This window comes from Daphnia magna, unplaced genomic scaffold (genome assembly GCF_020631705.1).
Source record: "Daphnia magna isolate NIES unplaced genomic scaffold, ASM2063170v1.1 Dm_contigs398, whole genome shotgun sequence".
NCBI classification, from domain to species: domain Eukaryota; kingdom Metazoa; phylum Arthropoda; class Branchiopoda; order Diplostraca; family Daphniidae; genus Daphnia; species Daphnia magna.
In genome coordinates, this window is record NW_025533294.1 from 21,695 (window position 1) to 47,912 (window position 26,218).

Genomic DNA, 26,218 nt, shown 5'->3' on the forward strand with positions numbered 1-26,218 from the left:
TATCAACCGCGAAGGAATATATACCAACCCTCAAATTTTGGGAACCCTCAAAATCAGCCATGGCGTGAATCGACTGGTGATCAGTATCAACCACGAGGTCAACCTTTTCACAACACACAACCAGCGAAAAACAGTGACATTACGTGCTACAAGTGCAATAAAAAAGGACACATTGCAAGAGAATGTTGGACAGATATGGCACGTATCAACCGTCAACCACGACGTCAAATGTAGGAAACCACTCACTCTATAATTCTAATAGCATTAATCACTATCATGTAAAACCTAACTTTACGGCGGAAATACCTAAACTTATACGTATCCCAATTAGAATTTGTGAAAAAGAAACAAAAGCTTTAGTAGACACTGGTGCAGCAGCAAGTTTAATTTCATCTAGCTTTTATTTTAACATAAGTGATAAAAATTTAAAACAAATAAGAAACAGCGATGATCCGATATTTAGGACAGTATCAGGACAAGAGCTAAAATCATTAGGCCAATATGAATTTAAAATAACAATAAATAAGAATCATTTCATTAACCACAACTTTTATGTAATGGAAAATCTTAATGAAAATTGTATCTTAGGATTAGATTTTTTGGCTAGCAGTAACGTAAAAATTAACACTAAAAATAAGCAGATCAGTTATGATCACTATGGAGTAGAGCATAGTTTTTGCGAAAGTATAATGCCATTGTATAGCATAACTTTTTCTGAAGTGGGAATAAATATCCCTCTAAGGCCTTTATCCAATGTAGAAGAAGAGGAACTTCCATTAACTACAAAAGACTACATTAATTTAGAAGCTTTTAGTCAATTAGATTTATCAAACCAGGAAAATAGAAAATTAGAAAAGAAGGACTTTAAAATACCCAATTTTCCTAATGAAGTAAAAACAAAAATTGAATGGTTGCTTGTAAAAAACGAAAGATTGTTTGCAGATAAAGAATCAGACCTTGGGTTGGCTATTAATGTCAAACATTTCATTAATACGGGAGCTAGCGCTCCAATTAATCAGCGTCTGTGTAGAACGCCTGAAGCACTAAAAAATACGGTAAAATCGAAGATTGATAATATGCTACAAAATAAAATAATAAGAGAAAGTCATAGTCCATTCTCAGCAGCAATCGTAATGGTTAACAAAAAAGATGGTGAAATGAGAATGTGCATTGACTATAGACAATTAAACAAAATAACGATAAAAGATAGATATCCCTTACCTAGAATAGATGATACCGTAGATGCATTGTGCGGTTCAAAGTATTTTTCAACACTGGATTTATTAAGCGGATACTGGCAAATAGAAATAGAAGAAAGCGATAAATATAAAACAGCCTTTATATGTGAATTTGGACAATATGAATTCAATCGTATGCCATTTGGATTAACAAATGCACCAAGCACTTTTCAAAGAGCAATGAATAACATCCTAAAAGATGTACTTTTAAAGTTTGCATTGGTTTATCTAGATGACATTATTATTTTCAGTTGTTCGATTGACGAACATATAAAACATTTAGAAGAAGTTTTTAAATTGTTGACAAAAGCGGGTTTAAAACTAAAACGAAAAAAATGCGAATTCTTTCAAGAGAAGTTGGACTATTTAGGTTACATAGTATCAGAACAAGGCATAACACCAAATCTTAAAAAATTGGAATCAATTATTAATTACCCTGCACCTAAAAACACAAAAGAATTGAGTTCATTTTTGGGACTAGCAAGCTACTATCGAAAATTTATCAGAGCTTTCGCTGATAAAGCTCATCCATTGACGGCACTGACAAGGAAGTCAGTCGAATGGAAATGGGGGAGGAACAAAGGGACGCCTTTAATTGTATAAAGAACTGCCTCATATCTAGACCTATTCTGAGCTATCCCAATTTCACGCGCGAATTTATCATCTATACGGATGCATCAGGATACGGAATAGGAGCAGTCTTGGCACAAATACAATCTCCACCTCAATCAGCGAATTCAGCTGCGACCGACGAACAGGATCACAGTGAATCAGACGACCTAGAAGTCGTCATCGCGTATACTTCTAAACATCTGAACGATCGTGAAGCCAAATGGTCAACAACAGAGAAAGAAGCATATGCAATCATTCATGCTGTAGATGTATTCAGAACGTACTTATACGACCGGAAATTTACGGTATTCACTGATCATCGACCTTTAGAGTGGTTGATGAGCAAATCTGAACCGGCAGGACGACTAGCAAGATGGGCATTGAAATTACAAGAATTTGACATCGTAATCGGATATCGACCTGGTAAGTCACACCAAAACGCCGACACTCTTAGTCGTATTCCAATATTACCCATTGCTAAAGTAGAATCGAAAACAGAACCCCAGGTTAATAATTTGGAGAAAGAATGGACTGAATTACAGCATGAAGATAACTATTGACGAAGAATAATAGAGAATCTTAAAAAGATACAGAACGGCAATAAAAAGGGAAATATAAATGGATATAAGTTAAATGAGAAACAAGAACTAATTGATAAATATGGAAGGATAGTAGTTCCCATTGTGAAAATAAGAGAAATCATGGAGGAAAATCATGATCACATATTAGCAGGACATTTAGGTATAACAAAAACTCTAGCAAGACTACAAAGGCAATACTCTTGGCCTAATATGCGATCTGATGTCACGGCATACGTTAACAGTTGTTTAAAGTGTGCAAGACGAAAAGCATTTGGCACGAGTAAAGCACCATTGCAACCTTTGCCACCAGTAGATAGGGTATGGGAAAGAATTGCAATGGATGTAGTCGGACCAATTCAAGAAAGTGTTAAGGGATATAAATATATTTTAGTATTGTCAGACTATGCCAGTAGATTTGTCTTTACATTTCCAATGAAAAACCAAACCGCACAAACAATAGCCAATATTCTAGTAAATAAGTTAATAACAAAATATGGAGCCCCAGAAATCGTGTTAACAGATCAAGGAACAAATTTTTTATCAAATATTGTTCAAGAAATATGTAAATTATTTAAGATAAAACAGATGCGTACAACTGCATATCATCCACAAACCGATGGATTAGTAGAAAGGTTTAACAGAACGCTATGTGATATGCTTGCTTGTTATGTGGTAGACGAACCCGAGGAATGGGACAGGTATCTGCCATTCGTCACATTTGCATACAACACGTCTAAACAAGCAACTCTTAAAGATAGCCCATTTTACCTTTTCTACGGAAGAGAACCCATTTTACCAATTGACATTAAGATCAACCGTCATTACGAAATGGAAGGAAATCAACATGAAGAATATTCACGCCAGTGGAAAAAGGCACAAGAATTAGCGAACCAACATTTGTTCAAAGCCCAAACGAAGCAGAAAAAGTATTATGATGACGGGACAAAAAGTGTCAAGTACAATCCAGGTGATCTGGTACTATTAAAAGCACCACCCCAAGCCGGAAAATTTATAAATAGATGGAATGGTCCATTTAAAATCATACGCGGTTTCTCAGAAATTACGTACGAAATCCAAAACATTACAAATGAAAAACAAAAATCGATTGTTCACTGCAACCGACTCAAACCTTATATGGCACGAGATGCTCCGGCCAAACAAGAACAAGAGATCGAAGCGAGAAAAGCAGAAACGACAGCCATTAGACGAAGACCAGGGAGGCCTAAAAAGCAACTTGGACTGAAAGAACCCATAATATCATTCTTAGATCCAAGAATGCTATTCCCCAATCCAATAGACCAGACTAATTCTGACTTTAGGACAACCTCACGATATAATTTAAGATCGAGAAATCAGGCACCCAATTTCTAAAATGCAATTAATTTTTTTAAAAAACAGATGGAGACAAAGTTACTACTCTTTTGCATTCTAACTACATTGCAAACAACCCACACAATCTTCTCGTCTGTATGCGATTGCAATTATGTTAAAACACGAGGAATTCTAGATATTAACTCACCATACTATTGCAAAAACCCCAGCACTAACCATCAACCACGATACCTAACAAATTATACGCTAATGACTAAACAAAACCCAGTAAAAACTTGGAAAGGATGGACTTGCAAACAATGGATTAAGACAAAGAAAATAACCGGATCTTTCTGGATAGGGTCTTTTGACACAGTTTGTTCACAGGAAACAAAATTACTCTCAGCAATTGAATGCTGGGAAATGGTAAATAATAAAAAATGTGGGGGTAATCTTATGCAGGCAGGAACAACAACGTTGAGTTTTACATCAACTCCTACAGGGGAAGGGAAGTGGTATGCTATAAAGGAATACCATGCATTAAATTGCTTAGCGGAAGAGATAACATTAAAACAAGAGACACCAGAAAGCTTAGTGGAAAGTCCATTTGGATTTTTAAACACCACTCAGCAAGAAGGGGAGTATACACAAAATCATAACACCATAGTATGGGGAGATAGATCAACAAATTCATCAAATTCACAAATTATTTTTAAAGGTGAAGGGTATATAGAATTAACAAACTCAATGATTAGTGTAAACACTAGCCGTCTTCTAGATAATAACAAACAGATAGAAATAACTTTCTCTAACAAACCAGATATAAATAATAAAGAATTTACCCAACCTGGATTTAAAGTAGAAGAGAAACCTTTGACATTTCTTATTTTTCCAGGAGAGACGACCACAAAGTTATACAAAAATTTTAAAATTTCATTGCCATCCTGTGAGAACCAAGTAAATGTAGATACATGGTCTTGCAATGAATACGCAGATCCAATAGCGAGCAAAGTAAAACGGTCGACTAATAACGAAATTGAATTTCTTGACAACCGTGCTGAAAAAGAAGCTAGGGGGAAAAGACTTTACAGCATATCGTATGCATGGGGTTCGATACGATTGGGACATCCTATAATAACAAACGTAGAAGAAAATGGAATAATGATTAAAAAAGATACAATTGCGTATTTCATGGTTAATGGCTCATCAATAAACACGCAAGTATCAGTCCACAACCAATATGATATTCAAGATCCTTTGCCAACAGGAACAAAATTCGAATACATCGTAGATCACAGCATAAGGCTTATCAACACTAACATCTGCATCGTGGCAAATAAAAACAATCAAATTATGGCAGAAAATTGCACCGAAAACACATCAAGGTGGATACTGGATTTAACTAACTACCAATGGATTTCTCTGAAACAGGCCTATGCATCACCTTAAATGATGAAGAAGAGGGGCGAGTTAGATTGGCAACACTAAAAACATGCAGTAGACAGGGAACAATTAGTGAAAGTCAACAATGGGTTATCGAAATCCTAACAACAAACCCGGATGTGTTGGATAATTTCCCAGATGCATCCATTGACGAATTCGAAGAAATCCAGTTGGAACAGAGGACATCAGTAACAACGACCGTCAGTTCGCCAATTTTCGGAGGATTATTAAAACGGAACCATGGGAGAGGAAATATCATATGGGACATGATAGGATGGGGACTAATGAAACATGGTAAGTCACCCGATGAAAAATGTTTAACACACAATGGCATTAACAAAGCAATAACACTCGAAGCATGCGATCCTAATTGGATCAAATGTCAAACAAGCCTACAAAAATTATTAACAAGTAATGACCCCTTGGTGCAATCGCAAACAACCGTGGCTAACTGTAGCGAAGCCTCCAGCAAGGGCCAAGCCTTCGAATATTCCTCCGACTTCACGATAAGACCATTTAACACAAACAACTGCATTAAAGCGAACACAACGATGCTCATCCTGCACGAATGCTCAGATAAAAGTTCCATCTGGGGAACATTCGATCACACAGGACAATTAATGGCCAGTGATAGAACAGGACTTCATTCAGGCGCTTCGGACCGGAAATGCCTAACAAGACGGATCGACAAATTATCGTTGGGACACTGTCATGGAACAAGCCAGAAACAACATTTAAGCTTCGAGTACCGGAATCCACATCAACCTAGAACATTGTCGGCAGCAGCAATAATATCTCTACATACTCAACACGCTTTATTTTGAAAAAATCTACCAATCTTGCCACCATTGAACCATCGTGATCCAAAGGAGATTAACTATAAAACAAACGCAACGGAAGGAATAACTAAAAATTCTACCATAACGACAAAGTCAGCAACATCCATGACTGCTACAACAGATAAATCAGTCATACCTTCCATTGCAGCCACAGTAACAAGTGCGAAGACAGAAACAACAACAACAACGATTAGGACGACCACAACCACAACAAATTCGACAACAACATTCAAAACAACAACAACAAAATCAACCACTACCACAAAAAAGCCGACCACAACCACAAAAAAACCGACAACAACCACACAGAAACAGACAACTACCCCACAAAAACCGACCACCATCATTCAAAAACCAAGTACTACCACACTAAAAACAACCACTATCACACAAATACCACCCTCTACACCCAAATCAACTACAACATCAAAATCTACTACGAAATCAACAGAAGCAGAGAAATTACCAACAATAACATCAACAACCACATCAACAACATTAACTAGTGCATCACTCAAAACGACTATCACGACACAGTCATCTACAACTACAGAAAAAGTTAACACAGAAACCACAACGACGGACACAATAAAACCAAAATCTAACCAAGCTGAAATTATTTCGTCCACCGAGCCAACTATAAGCCTGAAATATCTTACACCAAGTCAAATAAGAGAACAGCCAAGTGAAACAACAACCACTGGAATAACAAAATCAAAGGATAACGAAGAAAAAGATATAGACAAAATTGAGAGACAACGCAATACAACCCAAGATAAGTCAGAATTTCAAGACAAAAATTCAAATGATCAATTTAAGGCTTCAAGACCACAAAAAGAAAATACAGCACACGAAATTGTAGGGGATGACTATCGACCGCTAAATGACGCTAATACAAGTAACGGTCTACCAAAATCCACTGAGGAGCTAAGTGACTTGATAAAATACGAGCTTGGAAAGATGCACGAACAATACAAAATCAGTATTTAAACTGAACACGACAATAAATTGGCAAAGGAAATTCGGGATGTGTACTGCCAGTTATCAAGGATAAAACGAACGCAAGCCATAATCTTAGCCCAAACAAATGGATTGCTTGCAGCCGCCGCACTCGGACTTCCAATGTGTACAAGGATATATGGTTTTGGTCAAGCCATGACATTGCAACAATGCGACCCAAAAAGGATATCACTATCAGCAAAAGAGACCAAGTGTGGGTTCCAGCCATTTTTCGTTTATGGAAAAAACAACTGTACGATCGGACTCGACGGATGGTCTATTCACCCGTATTCGGAGTGTTTTTGGAAATCACAATTGATAAACATCAACGGATACCCTCATACGTGGCAACATAACGCAACAGCAGGAGACTGGATTAAACAAGAGGCGACCATACACACCTCAAATCTGGATTTAATTGCAGAATTCGAAGAACTATTAAATACTAGTATATTTGATGCTGTTTACAAATAGAAGTAAAAACTCATGGTATAACAGTATATTCACATTGAATACAAGTATATTTGATGCAGTATACATATAGAAGTAAAAACTCATGGAATAACAGTGTATTCACATTGAATACAAGTATATTTGATGCAGTTTACAGTTAGAAGTAAAAACTCATGGTATAACAGTGTATTCACATTGAATACAAGTATATTCAATGCAGATTATATATAAAAGTAAAAATTCATGGTATAACAATGTATTCACATTGAATACAAGTATATTCCATGCAGTTTACATATAGAAGTAAAAACTCATGGTATAACAGTGTATTCACATTGAATACATGTATATTTGATGCAGTATATATATAGAAGTAAAAACTCATGGTATAACAGTGTATTCACATTGAATACAAGTATGTTTGATGCTGTTTACATATAGAAGTAAAGACTCATGGTATAACAGTGTATTCACATTGAATACAAGTATATTTGATGCAGTATACATATAGAAGTAAAAACTCATGGTATAACAGTGTATTCACATTGAATACAAGTATATTTGATGCTGTTTACATATCGAAGTAAAAACTCATGCTATAACAGCGTATTCACATTGAATACAAGTATATTCCATGCAGTTTACATATAGAAGTAAAAACTCATGGTATAACAGTGTATTCACATTGAATACAAGTATATTTGATGCTGGTTACATATAGAAGTAAAAATTCATGGTATAACAGTGTATTCACATTGAATACAAGTATATTTGATGCAGTATACATATAGAAGTAAAAACTCATACTATAACAGTGTATTCACATTGAATACAAGTATATTCCATGCAGTTTACATATAGAAGTTAAAACTCATGGTATAACAGTGTATTCACATTGAATACAAGTATATTCCATGCAGTATACATATAGAAAAAAAACTCATGGTATAACAGTGTATTCACATTGAATACAAGTATATTCCATGCAGTTTACATATAGAAGTAAAAACTTATGGTATAACAGTGTATTCACATTGAATAAAAGTATATTCCATGCAGTTATATATAGAAGTAAAAACTCATGGTATAACAGTGTATTCACATTGAATACAAGTATATTCCATGCAGTTTACATATAGAAGTAAAAACTCATGGTATAACAGTGTATTCACATTGAATACAAGTATATTTGATGCTGTTTACATATAGAAGTAAAAACTCATGGTATAACAGTGTATTCACATTGAATACAAGTATATTCCATGCAGTTTATATTAAGAAGTAAAAACTCATGGTATAACAGTGTATTCACATTGAATACAAGTATATTTGATGCAGTATACATATAGAAGTAAAAACTCATGGTATAACAGTGTATTCACATTGAATACAAGTATATTTGATGCAGTTTACAATATAGAAGTAAAAACTCATGGTAATAACAGTGTAATTCACATTGAATACAAGTATATTCAATGCAGTTTACATATAGAAGTAAAAATTCATGGTATAACAGTGTATTCACATTGAATACAAGTATTTTTGCTGTTTACATATAGAAGTAAAAACTCATGGTATAACAGTGTATTCACATTGAATACAAGTATATTTGATGCTGTTTACATATAGAAGTAAAAACTCATGGTATAACAGTGTATTCACATTGAATACAAGTATATTCCATGCAGTTTACATATAGAAGTAAAAACTCATGGTATAACAGTGTATTCACATTGAATACAAGTATATTTGATGCAGTTTACATATAGAAGTAAAAACTCATGGTATAACAGTGTATTCACATTGAATACAAGTATATTCCATGCAGTTTACATATAGAAGTAAAAACTCATGGTATAACAGTGTATTCACATTGAATACAAGTATATTCCATGCAGTTTACATATAGAAGTAAAAACTCATGGTATAACAGTGTATTCACATTGAATACAAGTATATTCCATGCAGTTTACATATAGAAGTAAAAACTCATGGTATAACAGTGTATTCACATTGAATACAAGTATATTTGATGCAGTTTACATATAGAAGTAAAAACTCATGGTATAACAGTGTATTCACATTGAATACAAGTATATTTGATGCAGTATACATATAGAAGTAAAAACTCATGGTATAACAGTGTATTCACATTGAATACAAGTATATTTGATGCTGTTTACATATAGAAGTAAAAACTCATGGTATAACAGTGTATTCACATTGAATACAAGTATATTTGATGCTGTTTACATATAGAAGTAAAAACTCATGGTATAACAGTGTATTCACATTGAATACAAGTATATTTGATGCAGTATACATATAGAAGTAAAAACTTATGGTATGAACAGTGTATTCACATTGAATACAAGTATATTTGATGCAGTTTACATATAGAAGTAAAAACTCATGGTATAACAGTGTATTCACGTTCAATAGAATTAAATTTTTTATTTTGTACATAGTAGGCAACTTTTAGTAGTACGCTTCATTTGTTTGTTTGTCCCCTTTCCTTTTTTTTGCGTGCATTTAGCATATGGGTCTCTACACACAAGGTGTATCTCTTTACCTACACCCCCCCCTAAGGTGTATTCTCAGCTTACAACTTTTGTTCGATCGGTTTAGTAATCTTATTGAATTAGACTCTGAACATTCACATTGAATACAAGTATATTCCATGCAGTTTACATATAAGAAGTAAAAACTCATGGTATAACAGTGTATTCACATTGAATACAAGTATATTTGATGCTGTTTACATATAGAACTAAAAACTCATGGTATAACAGTGTATTCACATTGAATACAAGTATATTCCATGCAGTTTACATATAGAAGTAAAAACTCATGGTATAACAGTGTATTCACATTGAATACAAGTATATTTGATGCAGTTTACATATAGAACTAAAAACTCATGGTATAACAGTGTATTCACATTGAATACAAGTATATTCCATGCAGTTTACATATAGAAGTAAAAACTCATGGTATAACAGTGTATTCACATTGAATACAAGTATATTCCATGCAGTTTACATATAGAAGTAAAAACTCATGGTATAACAGTGTATTCACATTGAATACAAGTATATTTGATGCTGTTTACATATAGAACTAAAAACTCATGGTATAACAGTGTATTCACATTGAATACAAGTATATTCCATGCAGTTTACATATAGAAGTAAAAACTCATGGTATAACAGTGTATTCACATTGAATACAAGTATATTCCATGCAGTTTACATATAGAAGTAAAAACTCATGGTATAACAGTGTATTCACATTGAATACAAGTATATTTGATGCTGTTTACATATAGAAGTAAAAACTCATGGTATAACAGTGTATTCACATTGAATACAAGTATATTTGATGCTGTTTACATATAGAAGTAAAAACTCATGGTATAACAGTGTATTCACATTGAATACAAGTATATTCCATGCAGTTTACATATAGAAGTAAAAACTCATGGTATAACAGTGTATTCACATTGAATACAAGTATATTCCATGCAGTTTACATATAGAAGTAAAAACTCATGGTATAACAGTGTATTCACATTGAATACAAGTATATTCCATGCAGTTTACATATAGAAGTAAAAACTCATGGTATAACAGTGTATTCACATTGAATACAAGTATATTCCATGCAGTTCTTTTTACATATAGAACTAAAAACTCATGGTATAACAGTGTATTCACATTGAATACAAGTATATTCCATGCAGTTTACATATAGAAGTAAAAACTCATGGTATAACAGTGTATTCACATTGAATACAAGTATATTCCATGCAGTTTACATATAGAAGTAAAAACTCATGGTATAACAGTGTATTCACATTGAATACAAGTATATTTGATGCAGTTTACATATAGAAGTAAAAACTCATGGTATAACAGTGTATTCACATTGAATACAAGTATATTCAATGCAGTTTACATATAGAAGTAAAAACTCATGGTATAACAGTGTATTCACATTGAATACAAGTATATTCCATGCAGTTTACATATAGAAGTAAAAACTCATGGTATAACAGTGTATTCACATTGAATACAAGTATATTTGATGCAGTTTACATATAGAAGTAAAAACTCATGGTATAACAGTGTATTCACATTGAATACAAGTATATTTGATGCAGTTTACATATAGAAGTAAAAACTCATGGTATAACAGTGTATTCACATTGAATACAAGTATATTCCATGCAGTTTACATATAGAAGTAAAAACTCATGGTATAACAGTGTATTCACATTGAATACAAGTATATTCCATGCAGTTTACATATAGAAGTAAAAACTCATGGTATAACAGTGTATTCACATTGAATACAAGTATATTCCATGCAGTTTACATATAGAAGTAAAAACTCATGGTATAACAGTGTATTCACATTGAATACAAGTATATTCCATGCAGTTTACATATAGAAGTAAAAACTCATGGTATAACAGTGTATTCACATTGAATACAAGTATATTTGATGCTGTTTACATATAGAAGTAAAAACTCATGGTATAACAGTGTATTCACATTGAATACAAGTATATTCCATGCAGTTTACATATAGAAGTAAAAACTCATGGTATAACAGTGTATTCACATTGAATACAAGTATATTTGATGCTGTTTACATATAGAACTAAAAACTCATGGTATAACAGTGTATTCACATTGAATACAAGTATATTCCATGCAGTTTACATATAGAAGTAAAAACTCATGGTATAACAGTGTATTCACATTGAATACAAGTATATTTGATGCTGTTTACATATAGAACTAAAAACTCATGGTATAACAGTGTATTCACATTGAATACAAGTATATTCCATGCAGTTTACATATAGAAGTAAAAACTCATGGTATAACAGTGTATTCACATTGAATACAAGTATATTTCATGCAGTTTACATATAGAAGTAAAAACTCATGGTATAACAGTGTATTCACATTGAATACAAGTATATTTCATGCTGTTTACATATAGAAGTAAAAACTCATGGTATAACAGTGTATTCACATTGAATACAAGTATATTCCATGCAGTTTACATATAGAAGTAAAAACTCATGGTATAACAGTGTATTCACATTGAATACAAGTATATTTGATGCTGTTTACATATAGAACTAAAAACTCATGGTATAACAGTGTATTCACATTGAATACAAGTATATTCCATGCAGTTTACATATAGAAGTAAAAACTCATGGTATAACAGTGTATTCACATTGAATACAAGTATATTTGATGCTGTTTACATATAGAAGTAAAAACTCATGGTATAACAGTGTATTCACATTGAATACAAGTATATTCCATGCAGTTTACATATAGAAGTAAAAACTCATGGTATAACAGTGTATTCACATTGAATACAAGTATATTTGATGCTGTTTACATATAGAAGTAAAAACTCATGGTATAACAGTGTATTCACATTGAATACAAGTATATTTGATGCTGTTTACATATAGAAGTAAAAACTCATGGTATAACAGTGTATTCACATTGAATACAAGTATATTTGATGCTGTTTACATATAGAAGTAAAAACTCATGGTATAACAGTGTATTCACATTGAATACAAGTATATTCCATGCAGTTTACATATAGAAGTAAAAACTCATGGTATAACAGTGTATTCACATTGAATACAAGTATATTCCATGCAGTTTACATATAGAAGTAAAAACTCATGGTATAACAGTGTATTCACATTGAATACAAGTATATTTGATGCTGTTTACATATAGAAGTAAAAACTCATGGTATAACAGTGTATTCACATTGAATACAAGTATATTCCATGCAGTTTACATATAGAAGTAAAAACTCATGGTATAACAGTGTATTCACATTGAATACAAGTATATTTGATGCTGTTTACATATAGAACTAAAAACTCATGGTATAACAGTGTATTCACATTGAATACAAGTATATTTCATGCAGTTTACATATAGAAGTAAAAACTCATGGTATAACAGTGTATTCACATTGAATACAAGTATATTTGATGCAGTTTACATATAGAACTAAAAACTCATGGTATAACAGTGTATTCACATTGAATACAAGTATATTCCATGCTGTTTACATATAGAAGTAAAAACTCATGGTATAACAGTGTATTCACATTGAATACAAGTATATTCCATGCAGTTTACATATAGAAGTAAAAACTCATGGTATAACAGTGTATTCACATTGAATACAAGTATATTTGATGCTGTTTACATATAGAAGTAAAAACTCATGGTATAACAGTGTATTCACATTGAATACAAGTATATTTGATGCTGTTTACATATAGAACTAAAAACTCATGGTATAACAGTGTATTCACATTGAATACAAGTATATTCGATGCTGTTTACATATAGAAGTAAAAACTCATGGTATAACAGTGTATTCACATTGAATACAAGTATATTCCATGCTGTTTACATATAGAAGTAAAAACTCATGGTATAACAGTGTATTCACATTGAATACAAGTATATTCCATGCAGTTTACATATAGAAGTAAAAACTCATGGTATAACAGTGTATTCACATTGAATACAAGTATATTTCATGCAGTTTACATATAGAAGTAAAAACTCATGGTATAACAGTGTATTCACATTGAATACAAGTATATTCCATGCAGTTTACATATAGAAGTAAAAACTCATGGTATAACAGTGTATTCACATTGAATACAAGTATATTCCATGCAGTTTACATATAGAAGTAAAAACTCATGGTATAACAGTGTATTCACATTGAATACAAGTATATTCCATGCAGTTTACATATAGAAGTAAAAACTCATGGTATAACAGTGTATTCACATTGAATACAAGTATATTTCATGCAGTTTACATATAGAAGTAAAAACTCATGGTATAACAGTGTATTCACATTGAATACAAGTATATTTCATGCTGTTTACATATAGAAGTAAAAACTCATGGTATAACAGTGTATTCACATTGAATACAAGTATATTTGATGCTGTTTACATATAGAAGTAAAAACTCATGGTATAACAGTGTATTCACATTGAATACAAGTATATTCCATGCAGTTTACATATAGAAGTAAAAACTCATGGTATAACAGTGTATTCACATTGAATACAAGTATATTCCATGCAGTTTACATATAGAACTAAAAACTCATGGTATAACAGTGTATTCACATTGAATACAAGTATATTCCATGCAGTTTACATATAGAAGTAAAAACTCATGGTATAACAGTGTATTCACATTGAATACAAGTATATTTCATGCAGTTTACATATAGAAGTAAAAACTCATGGTATAACAGTGTATTCACATTGAATACAAGTATATTCCATGCAGTTTACATATAGAACTAAAAACTCATGGTATAACAGTGTATTCACATTGAATACAAGTATATTTCATGCTGTTTACATATAGAACTAAAAACTCATGGTATAACAGTGTATTCACATTGAATACAAGTATATTCCATGCTGTTTACATATAGAACTAAAAACTCATGGTATAACAGTGTATTCACATTGAATACAAGTATATTCCATGCAGTTGTAACGAGCCAACTGCATTATTTACGCTTTACAGAAGATGGCAAATCTGCACGGACATTGAGTGTACGCAAGGTGTACACAAAGGCAACGCCCACATGACCAAGTGACCGCGCGCCACCGCTATCTAAGCCACACCCAATGTGCCACTTGCAATTCTGTATAAAAGCCGTGTTATTCGCAACAATATTCAGAGTAGAGTAGTGCCATGCTTCTTGGTTTGATTGTATTGCTATTGTAGAAGTCTAATAAATACACGCCTGGCAAATCTTACAATTGGAGGTCCCAACGAGACTTGAAATTGAAATAAAAGATTCTGTCACCGGTATAAGAGACTTCGACACAGTAGACAATATAATTGAATCAGGAGGATAAAGTACTAATAATTTTTTTTCTTCTCTCTTTCTACTTGCGTCGGTCAACAAAATCCATCACGGTAAGCGAATGCAGAAATCTTTTTTACCACACACTACTCTCAGGACCGACTCCATTTACCCAGACTTAACTAACGAAACTTCACCATCACTAAACCCAAATTTGAAAACCCATGATATAACAAATCCTGACTCTGAAATCAAAACCCCAAGAGCCGCATTTATTCTCAGCTGGAAAGAATTAGTTGAATTAGAATACAAGTATACTAAGGAAAAATCAAAAAGTTATCAAACAACTTCAACAACAACCACGATAAAAGAATTGGAAGCTAGAAAAAAGAGGCAAATACAGCGGCGCATAACGCCTTATACCAATTTGCGTACTCAATATTAAAAGAAACTTTAAATACGCCAGACGAAATCACTCACGAGACGATAAGTAAAACAACAAAAACTATAAGAGATCAGATTCAGTCACTCGGAGGAGAATTTAGTAACGTAGACACTCTTTTACAACAGTTAAAAACTGTTAACGGTAAAGAGAAAGAATTCTTGATCAAAGTAAACACCGTTCTACAAGAAGAAGCACTTGCGCAACAAGTCGCAGAGAAAAAACGAACAGAAGAAATCCGTTTAGAAAACTTTAACTTACAAAAACAAATTGCAAAAAAGAAAAGAACCCCAATCAATCAACCGAAAAAATAATAGAAAGTAACGAATTCTTAAAGAAATCACTAGAAAAAACTTATCAACGAATCAGTGAATTAGAACAAATACTTCGCAAAAACGCAGAAAACGAAGAATATCTTAAAAAACTATTGAAAAAGAAGGAAGAAACCACAGCACACGTAGAAACCGAAGGTCAAGAAAATATAAACAAACTCCAAAACGAAAACAAGTTACTCCTAGAAAGTTATAATACCGTTAAAAAACACGAAAAGGCACAGAAAGAAAGAAGCGACGAATTAGAAAAGGAGGTAAGAGAATTGAAAAACTCTCTCGAAACAACAAAGGGAGAAAGAAGCTGTCTACACAAAGGGCAACTAGAATTAGCCGCAAGGAATAGAAACCTCGAAAGACAAATAAGAGATAAAGAAACACTCATTTCAACTCAGGAGAGCAAGATACAACGCCTTGAGGAACGTCTAGTGGAGTATAAGCAAAAAGAAGCTTTTTACATCGAAGCAGAGAGCGCAGACAATTCTAGAACAGAAGAACATACAGGAGAAGTTTCAAAACTAATAGAACAAATCAACGATCTAACATCACTAAGCGAAATAAACGACAAATCATTACATTTCGAATTAGATACCGAACACGTTTTAAAACAACAGCAAACTATTGAAACTCTAAAAAAACAACTAGAGTCCCAGAATAAAACAATAGAATTATTGCAGAAACAGAACGAACTTTTTAACAAAGAGAAACCAAATTTTAAAATCATGGGACTTGACCACGAAACTCCCGAGGAAGCTGAGACTTCGAGACACAACCCAATAGGAAAATCAACAGAAAAAACCCCTACCGCAGAAGAAATAGACATGATCAAAACCTTTACTCAGCCAATAGTAAAAGTATTGGGGGAACTATTCTCTCGAGAAGATAAAAAATCCATACCTCCATACAAAGGAAAAAGCACAGACAAAATGATAACGGAGTGGCTTAAAACAGCTGAGCACGTAGCAAGAAACAACAATTGGGACGACACCCAGAAATTACGTTTCTTTTCAGACAGACTTAAAGGTGAAGCTCTGGATTGGCACGAAGAATACGTATCGGAGCAAGGAGAAGAACTTGAATACGACGACTGGCGATCAGCAATCATAGCAAGATTCCAAGACGCCTATGATCTAGCCGCCTTAAAGAAAAAATTGTTGCAGCTAAAACAGAAACCGGAAGAAAACTGCAGAGCATTCGTGTCAAGACTTAACAACCTATACGACGGAATCGAAGGAAAAGAAGAAAAACTTGACCACAACAAGACAGTTGTGGAAGACCAGCTCTTGAGTAAAGTAAAAAAGATGCGGGATACCACCAAAATTAAAATTTTAATCCAAGGGATCTTACCAAAAATAAAAACGGAACTTTACCTACGAATGCCAGAAGATGCCAACGACTTCGATGCACTATGCAAACAACTGTTTATTTCGGAACAGATCTTGCAAAACAAAGAAAACAATGACGACAAAGAACTAACAGCAGTCATTGCCGGCATTGCACACCATGGAAAACAACAGGATTTCGAAATAGAGAAATTAAGACAGAAAATTTTGGAGATGGAATGTGCTAATAAAAATGAAATATCACAGGAAAAAACTGCAGTCATAGCAGCAACTGACCAATACGAGCCCCGCAGATCACAATCACGGGAACACAATTCAAGACCACAGTATCCGAGAGTGCGATTTAACAATAATCAGCAAAACAGCCGCGAATCAAGCTACTCACGCAGCCGAGAACCAAGTTTTTCCAGAAGCAGAGAAGCCAGCCCATATAGAGAAAACTATAACGCCCAGAGGGGAAGGGAAAGTTTTCAAGAATCCACAACGCAACGCCAAACACCTTATTCATACGGGCCACATCAAAATGGCCAACGGCAACTAAACCAAAGACAATTTCAACGGCCACAAAATAATTTGTATCAACCGCGAAGGAATATTTACCAACCCTCAAATTTTGGGAACCCTCAAAATCAGCCATGGCGTGAATCGACTGGTGATCAGTATCAACCACGAGGTCAACCTTTTCACAACACACAACCAGCGAAAAACAGTGACATTACGTGCTACAAGTGCAATAAAAAAGGACACATTGCAAGAGAATGTTGGACAGATATGGCACGTATCAACCGTCAACCACGACGTCAAATGTAGGAAACCACTCACTCTATAATTCTAATAGCATTAATCACTATCATGTAAAACCTAACTTTACGGCGGAAATACCTAAACTTATACGTATCCCAATTAGAATTTGTGAAAAAGAAACAAAAGCTTTAGTAGACACTGGTGCAGCAGCAAGTTTAATTTCATCTAGCTTTTATTTTAACATAAGTAATAAAAATTTAAAACAAATAATAAATAGCGATGATCCGATATTTAGGACAGTATCAGGACAAGAGCTAAAATCATTAGGCCAATATGAATTTAAAATAACAATAAATAAGAATCATTTCATTAACCACAACTTCTATGTAATGGAAAATCTTAATGAAAATTGTATCTTAGGATTAGATTTTTTGGCTAGCAATAACGTAAAAATTAACACTAAAAATAAGCAGATCAGTTATGATCACTATGGAGTAGAACATAGTTTTTGCGAGGTATATTGCCATTGTATAGCATAACTTTTTCCGAAGTGGGAATAAATATCCCACTAAGACCTTTATCCAATGTAGAAGAAGAGGAACTTCCATTAACTACAAAAGACTACATTAATTTAGAAGCTTTTAGTCAATTAGATTTATCAAACCAGGAAAATAGAAAATTAGAAAAGAAGGACTTTAAAATACCCAATTTTCCTAATGAAGTAAAAACAAAAATTGAATGGTTGCTTGTAAAAAAGGAAAGATTGTTTGCAGATAAAGAATCAGACCTTGGGTTGGCTATTAATGTCAAACATTTCATTAATACGGGAGCTAGCGCACCAATTAATCAGCGTCTGCGTAGAACGCCTGAAACGCTAAAAAATACGGTAAAATCGAAGATTGATAATATGCTACAAAATAAAATAATAAGAGAAAGTCATAGTCCATTCTCAGCAGCAATCGTAATGGTTAACAAAAAGGATGGTGAAATGAGAATGTGCATTGACTATAGACAATTAAACAAAATAACAATAAAAGATAGATATCCCTTACCTAGAATAGATGATACCGTAGATGCATTGTGCGGTTCAAAGTATTTTTCAACATTGGATTTATTAAGCGGATACTGGCAAATAGAAATAGAAGAAAGCGATAAATATAAAACAGCCTTTATATGTGAATTTGGACAATATGAATTCAATCGTATGCCATTTGGATTAACAAATGCACCAAGCACTTTTCAAAGAGCAATGAATAACATCCTGAAAGATGTACTTTTTAAGTTTGCATTGGTTTATCTAGATGACATTATTGTTTTCAGTAGTTCAATTGACGAACATATAAAACATTTAGAAGAAGTTTTTAAATTGTTGACAAAAGCGGGTTTAAAACTAAAACGAAAAAAATGCGAATTCTTTCAAGAGAAGTTGGACTATTTAGGTTACATAGTATCAGAACAAGGCATAACACCAAATCTTAAAAAATTGGAATCAATTATTAATTACCCTGCACCTAAAAACACAAAAGAATTGAGTTCATTTTTGGGACTAGCAAGCTACTATCGAAAATTTATCAGAGCTTTCGCTGATAAAGCTCATCCATTGACGGCACTGACAAGGAAGTCAGTCGAATGGAAATGGGGGAGGAACAAAGGGACGCCTTTAATTGTATAAAGAACTGCCTCATATCTAGACCTATTCTGAGCTATCCCAATTTCACGCGCGAATTTATCATCTATACGGATGCATCAGGATACGGAATAGGAGCAGTCTTGGCACAAATACAATCTCCACCTCAATCAGCGGATTCAGCTGCGACCGACGAACAGGATCACAGTGAATCAGACGACCTAGAAGTCGTCATCGCGTATACTTCTAAACATCTGAACGACCGTGAAGCCAAATGGTCAACAACAGAGAAAGAAGCATATGCAATCATTCATGCTGTAGATGTATTCAGAACGTACTTATACGGCCGGAAGTTTACGGTATTCACTGATCATCGACCTTTAGAATGGTTGATGAGCAAATCTGAACCGGCAGGACGACTAGCAAGATGGGCATTGAAATTACAAGAATTTGACATCGTAATCGGATATCGACCTGGTAAGTCACACCAAAACGCCGACACTCTTAGTCGTATTCCAATATTACCCATTGCTAAAGTAGAATCGAAAACAGAACCCCAGGTTAATAATTTGGAGAAAGAATGGACTGAATTACAGCATGAAGATAACTATTGCCGAAGAATAATAGAGAATCTTAAAAAGATACAGAACGGCAATAAAAAAGGAAATATAAATGGATATAAGTTAAATGAGAAACAAGAACTAATTGATAAATATGGAAGGATAGTAGTTCCCATCATAAAAATAAGAGAAATCATGGAGGAAAATCATGATCACATATTAGCAGGACATTTAGGTATAACAAAAACTCTAGCAAGACTACAAAGGCAATACTCTTGGCCTAATATGCGATCTGATGTCACAGCATACGTTAACAGTTGTTTAAAGTGTGCAAGACGAAAAGCATTTGGCACGAGTAAAGCACCATTGCAACCTTTGCCACCAGTAGATAGGGTATGGGAAAGAATTGCAATGGATGTAGTTGGACCAATTCAAGAAAGTGTTAAGGGATATAAATATATTTTAGTATTGTCAGACTATGCCAGTAGATTTGTCTTTACATTTCCAATGAAAAATCAAACCGCACAAACAATAGCCAATATTCTAGTAAATAAGTTAATAACAAAATATGGAGCCCCAGAAATCGTGTTGACAGATCAAGGAACAAATTTTTTATCAAATATTGTTCAAGAAATATGTAAATTATTTAAGATAAAACAAATGCGTACCACTGCATATCATCCACAAACCGATGGATTGGTAGAAAGGTTTAATAGAACGCTATGTGATATGCTTGCTTGTTATGTGGTAGACGAACCCGAGGAGTGGGACAGGTATCTGCCATTCGTCACATTCGCATACAACACGTCTAAACAAGCAACTCTGAAAGATAGCCCATTTTACCTTTTCTACGGAAGAGAACCCATTTTACCAAACGACATCAAGATCAACCGTCATTACGAAATGGAGGGAAATCAACATGAAGAATATTCTCGCCAGTGGAAAAAGGCACAAGAATTAGCGAACCAACATTTGTTCAAAGCTCAAACGAAGCAGAAAAAGTATTATGATGAAGGGACAAAAAGTGTCAAGTACAATCCCGGCGATCTGGTACTATTAAAAGCACCACCTCAAGCCGGAAAATTTATAAATAGATGGAATGGTCCATTTAAAATCATACGCGGTTTCTCAGAAATTACGTACGAAATCCAAAACATTACAAATGAAAAACATAAATCGATTGTTCACTGCAACCGACTTAAACCTTATATGGCACGAGATGCTCCAACCAAACAAGAACAAGAGATCGAAGCGAGAAAAGCAGAAACGACAGCCATTAGACGAAGACCAGGGAGGCCTAAAAAGCAACTTGGACTGGAACAACCCATAATATCATTCTTAGATCCAAGAATGCTATTCCCCAATCCAATAGACCAGACTAATTCTGACTTTAGGACAACCTCACGATATAATTTAAGATCGAGAAATCAGGCATCCAATTTCTAAAAAGCAATTAATTTTTTTTTAACAGATGGAGAAAAAATTACTACTCTTTTGCATTCTAACTACATTGCAAACAACCCACACAATCTTCTCGTCTGTATGCGATTGCAACTATGTTAAAACACGAGGAATTCTAGATATTAACTCACCATACTATTGCCAAAACCCCAGCACTAATCATCAACCACGATACCTAACAAATTATACGCTAATGACTAAACAAAATCCAGTAAAAACTTGGAAAGGATGGACTTGCAAACAATGGATTAAGACTAAGAAAATAACCGGATCTTTCTGGATAGGATCTTTTGACACAGTTTATTCACAGGAAACAAAATTGCTCTCAGCAATTGAATGCTGGGAAATGGTAAATAATAAAAAATGTGGGGGTAATCTTATGCAGGCAGGAACAACAACGTTGAGTTTTACATCAACTCCTACAGGGGAAGGGAAGTGGTATGCTATCAAAGAATACCATGCATTAAATTGTTTAGCAGAAGAGATAACATTAAAACAAGAGACACCAGAAAGCTTAGTGGAAAGTCCATTTGGATTCTTAAACACCACTCAGCAAGAAGGGGAGTATACACAAAATCATAACACCATAGTATGGGGAGATAGATCAACAAATTCATCAAATTCACAAATTATTTTTAAAGGTGAAGGGTATATAGAATTAACAAACTCAATGATTAATGTAAATACTAGCCGTCTTCTTGATAATAACAAGCAGATAGAAATAACTTTCTCTAACAAACCAGATATAAATAATAAAGAATTTGCCCAACCTGGATTTAAAGTAGTAGGGATGCCTTTAACATTTCTTATTTTTCCAGTAGAGACGACCACAAAGTTATACAAGAAATTTTAAAATTTCATTACCATCCTGTGAGAACCAAGTAAATGTAGATACATGGTCTTGCAATGAATACGCAGATCCAATAGCGAGCAAAGTAAAACGGTCGACTAATAACGAAATTGAATTTCTTGACAATCGTGCTAAGAAAGAAGCTATGGGAAAAAGACTTTACAGCATATCGTATGCATGGGGTTCGATACGAATGGGACATCCTATAATAACAAACGTAGAAGAAAATGGAATAATGACTAAAAAAGATACAATTGCGTATCTCATGGTTAATGGTTCATCAATAAACACGCAAGTATCAGTCCACAACCAATATGATATCCAAGATCCTTTGCCAACAGGAACAAAATTCGAATACATCGTAGATCACAGCATAAGGCTTATGAACACTAACATCTGCATCGTGGCAAATGAAAACAATCAAATTATGGCAGAAAATTGTACCGAAAAAACATCAAGATGGATACTGGATTTAATTAACTACCAATGGATTTCTCTAGAAACAGGCCTGTGCATCACCTTACATGATGAAGAAGAAGGACGAGTTAGATTGGCAACACTAAAAACGTGCAGTAGACAGGGAACAATTAGTGAAAATCAACAATGGGTTATCGAAATCCTAACAACAAACCCGGATGTGTTGGACAATTTCCCAGATGCATCCATTGACGAATTCGAAGAAATCCAGTTGGAACAGAGGACATCAGTAACAACGACCGTCAGTTCGCCAATTTTTGGAGGATTATTGAAGCGGAACCATGGGAGAGGAAACATCATATGGGACATGATAGGATGGGGACTAATGAAACATGGTAAGTCACCCGATGAAAAATGTTTAACACACAATGGCGTTAACAAACCAATAACACTCGAAGCATGCGATCCTAACTGGATCAAATGTCAAACAAGCCTACAAAAATTATTAACAAGTAATGACCCCTTGGTGCAATCACAAACAACCGTGGCTAACTGTAGCGAAGCATCTAGCAAGGGCCAAGCCTTCGAATATTCCTCAGACTTCACGATAAGACCATTTAACACAAACAACTGCATTAAAGCGAACACAACGATGCTCATCCTGCACGAATGCTCAGATAAAAGTTCCATCTGGGGAACATTCGATCACACAGGACAATTAATGGCAAGTGATAGAACAGGACTTCATTCAGGCGCTTCGGACCGGAAATGCCTAACAAGACGGATCGACAAATTATCGTTGGGACACTGTCATGGAACAAGCCAGAAACAACATTTTAGCTTCGAGTACCGGAATCCACATCAACCTAGAACATTGACGGCAGCAGCAATAATATCTCTACATACGCAACACGCCTTATTTGGAAAAAATCTACCAATCTTGCCACCATTAAACCATCGTGATCCAAAGGAGATTAACTATAAAACAAACGCAACGGAAGGAATAACTAAAAATTCGACCATAACGACAAAGTCAGCAACATCCATGACTGCTACAACAGATAAATCAGTCATACCTTCCATTGCAGCCAAGGTAACAACAAGTGCGAAGACAGAAACAACAACAACATCGATTAGGCCGACTACAACCACAACAAAACCGACAACAACCTTCAGAACAACAACAACAAAATCAACTACTACCACAAAAAAGCCGACAACAACCACAAAAAATCCGACCACAACCACACAAAAACCGACCACAACCACACAAAAACCAACCACTACCACACAAAAACCGACCACCATCATTCAAAAGCCAAATACTACCACACTAAAAACAACCACTACCACACAAATAACAGCCTCTACACCCAAATCAACTACAACATCAAAATCTACGACAATATCAACAGAAGCAGAGAAATTACCAACAATAACATCAACAACCGCATCATCAACATTAACTAGTACATCACTCAAAACGACTATCACGACACAGTCATCTACAACTACAGAAAAAGTTTTCACAGAAACCACAACGACAGACACAATAAAACCAAAATCTAACCAAGCTGAAATTATTTCGTCCACCGAGCCAACTATAAGCCTAAAATATCTTACACCAAGTCAAATAAGAGAACAGCCAAGCGAAACAACAACCACTGAAATAACAAAATCAAGGGATAACGAAGAAGAAGATATAGAAAAATTTGAGAGACAAAACAATACAACCCGAGATAAGTCAGAATTTCAAGACAAAAATTCAAATGATCAATTAAAGGCTTCAACACAACAAAAGGAAAATACAGCACACGAACTTGTAATAGATGACTATCGACCGCTAAATGACGCTAATACAAGTAACGGTCTACCAAAATCCACTGAGGAGCTAAGTGACTTGATAAAATACGAGCTTGGAAAAATGCACGAGCAATACAAAATCAGTATTGAAACTGAACACGACAATAAATTGGCAAAAGAAATTCGGGATGTTTACTGCCAGTTATCAAAGATAAAACGAACGCAAGCCATAATCTTAGCCCAAACAAATGGATTGCTTGCAGCCGCCGCACTCGGACTTCCAATGTGTACAAGGATATATGGTTTTGGTCAAGCCATGACATTGCAACAATGCGACCCAAAAAGGATATCACTATCAGCAAAAGAGACCAAGTGTGGGTTCCAGCCATTTTTTGTTTACGGAAAAAACAACTGTACAATCGGACTCGACGGATGGTCTATTCATCCGTATTCGGAGTGCTTTTGGAAATCCCAATTGATAAACATCAACGGATATCCTCATACGTGGCAACATAACGCCACAGCAGGAGACTGGATTAAACAAGAGGCGACCATACATACTTCAAATCTGGATTTAATTGCAGAATTCGAAGAACTGCACTTAAACAGTTTCGACTATGGATTAAGGAACCATCCAGCTCATGGAACCATGGAAATGGAACAGCTAAACATCTTAAATGACCTGGTGGGACGAATTAATGAAGGAGAAGGCAAAGAGTTACCTGACATCCTAGTAACAGAAGAGCAGGACAATCAAATCGGGAACATGTTTTCCTGGTTTGACACATTAAAAATTATGGCTCTCTCAGCGATAGGATTCATCCTATTTCTCATCTGTCTAAGAATTTTTATTGCCTGTAATCCTATTCCACGGATTAAGGAAAGCTTCAGACGACGCAAGCAATCACGTAACGTGAGCGAAAGTGATGGTCAAGAAATGGATTCAATGATACCAGAACCCATCTACAGCGCTGGAGGAGCAAATGAAAAACCGTTCATTAGGGAATTTGCACCTTTAATGACGTTAGCAACAGAAACACCAAAAGAAACCCTTACGTCGATAAACACACCAAGTGCACCAAAGAAAGGAAAATTGTACCCTATCGAAGAATTAAAATGGGAAAACGAGCAAAACAAGGAATGTACAGGTAGCCACACGACCTGCAGCTATGTCGTTGGATACGGAATGGTGTGGGAGGATCTATGCAGATGTACTCCAGAAGACCATTTAAAACGCACAATTAACAAATAA

At 34.5% G+C, this 26,218-nt stretch overlaps 1 protein-coding gene across 1 annotated transcript; it reads left to right on the plus strand.

Moving 5' to 3' along the window:
- Positions 1-3,085: 3,085 nt before the first annotated feature.
- LOC123468644 lies at positions 3,086-26,218 on the plus strand. The gene is made up of 5 exons (XM_045167920.1): positions 3,086-3,398; positions 5,174-5,479; positions 21,187-21,485; positions 21,907-22,713; positions 22,772-26,218. Exons 1-5 carry the CDS (start codon positions 3,086-3,088, stop codon positions 26,216-26,218), a joined length of 5,172 nt encoding a protein of 1,723 aa, XP_045023855.1.

Bases quoted from the DNA above. Each gene is read 5' to 3' on its own strand.
- LOC123468644 (XM_045167920.1), top strand. From the start codon at position 3,086: ATGCTTGCTTGTTATGTGGTAGACGAACCCGAGGAATGGGACAGGTAT. The intron at 5,480-21,186 runs GTAAGTCACCCG...GTTATGTGGTAG, and splicing joins ATGGGGACTAATGAAACATG to ACGAACCCGAGGAGTGGGAC. The intron at 22,714-22,771 runs GTAGAGACGACC...CCATCCTGTGAG, and splicing joins TAACATTTCTTATTTTTCCA to AACCAAGTAAATGTAGATAC.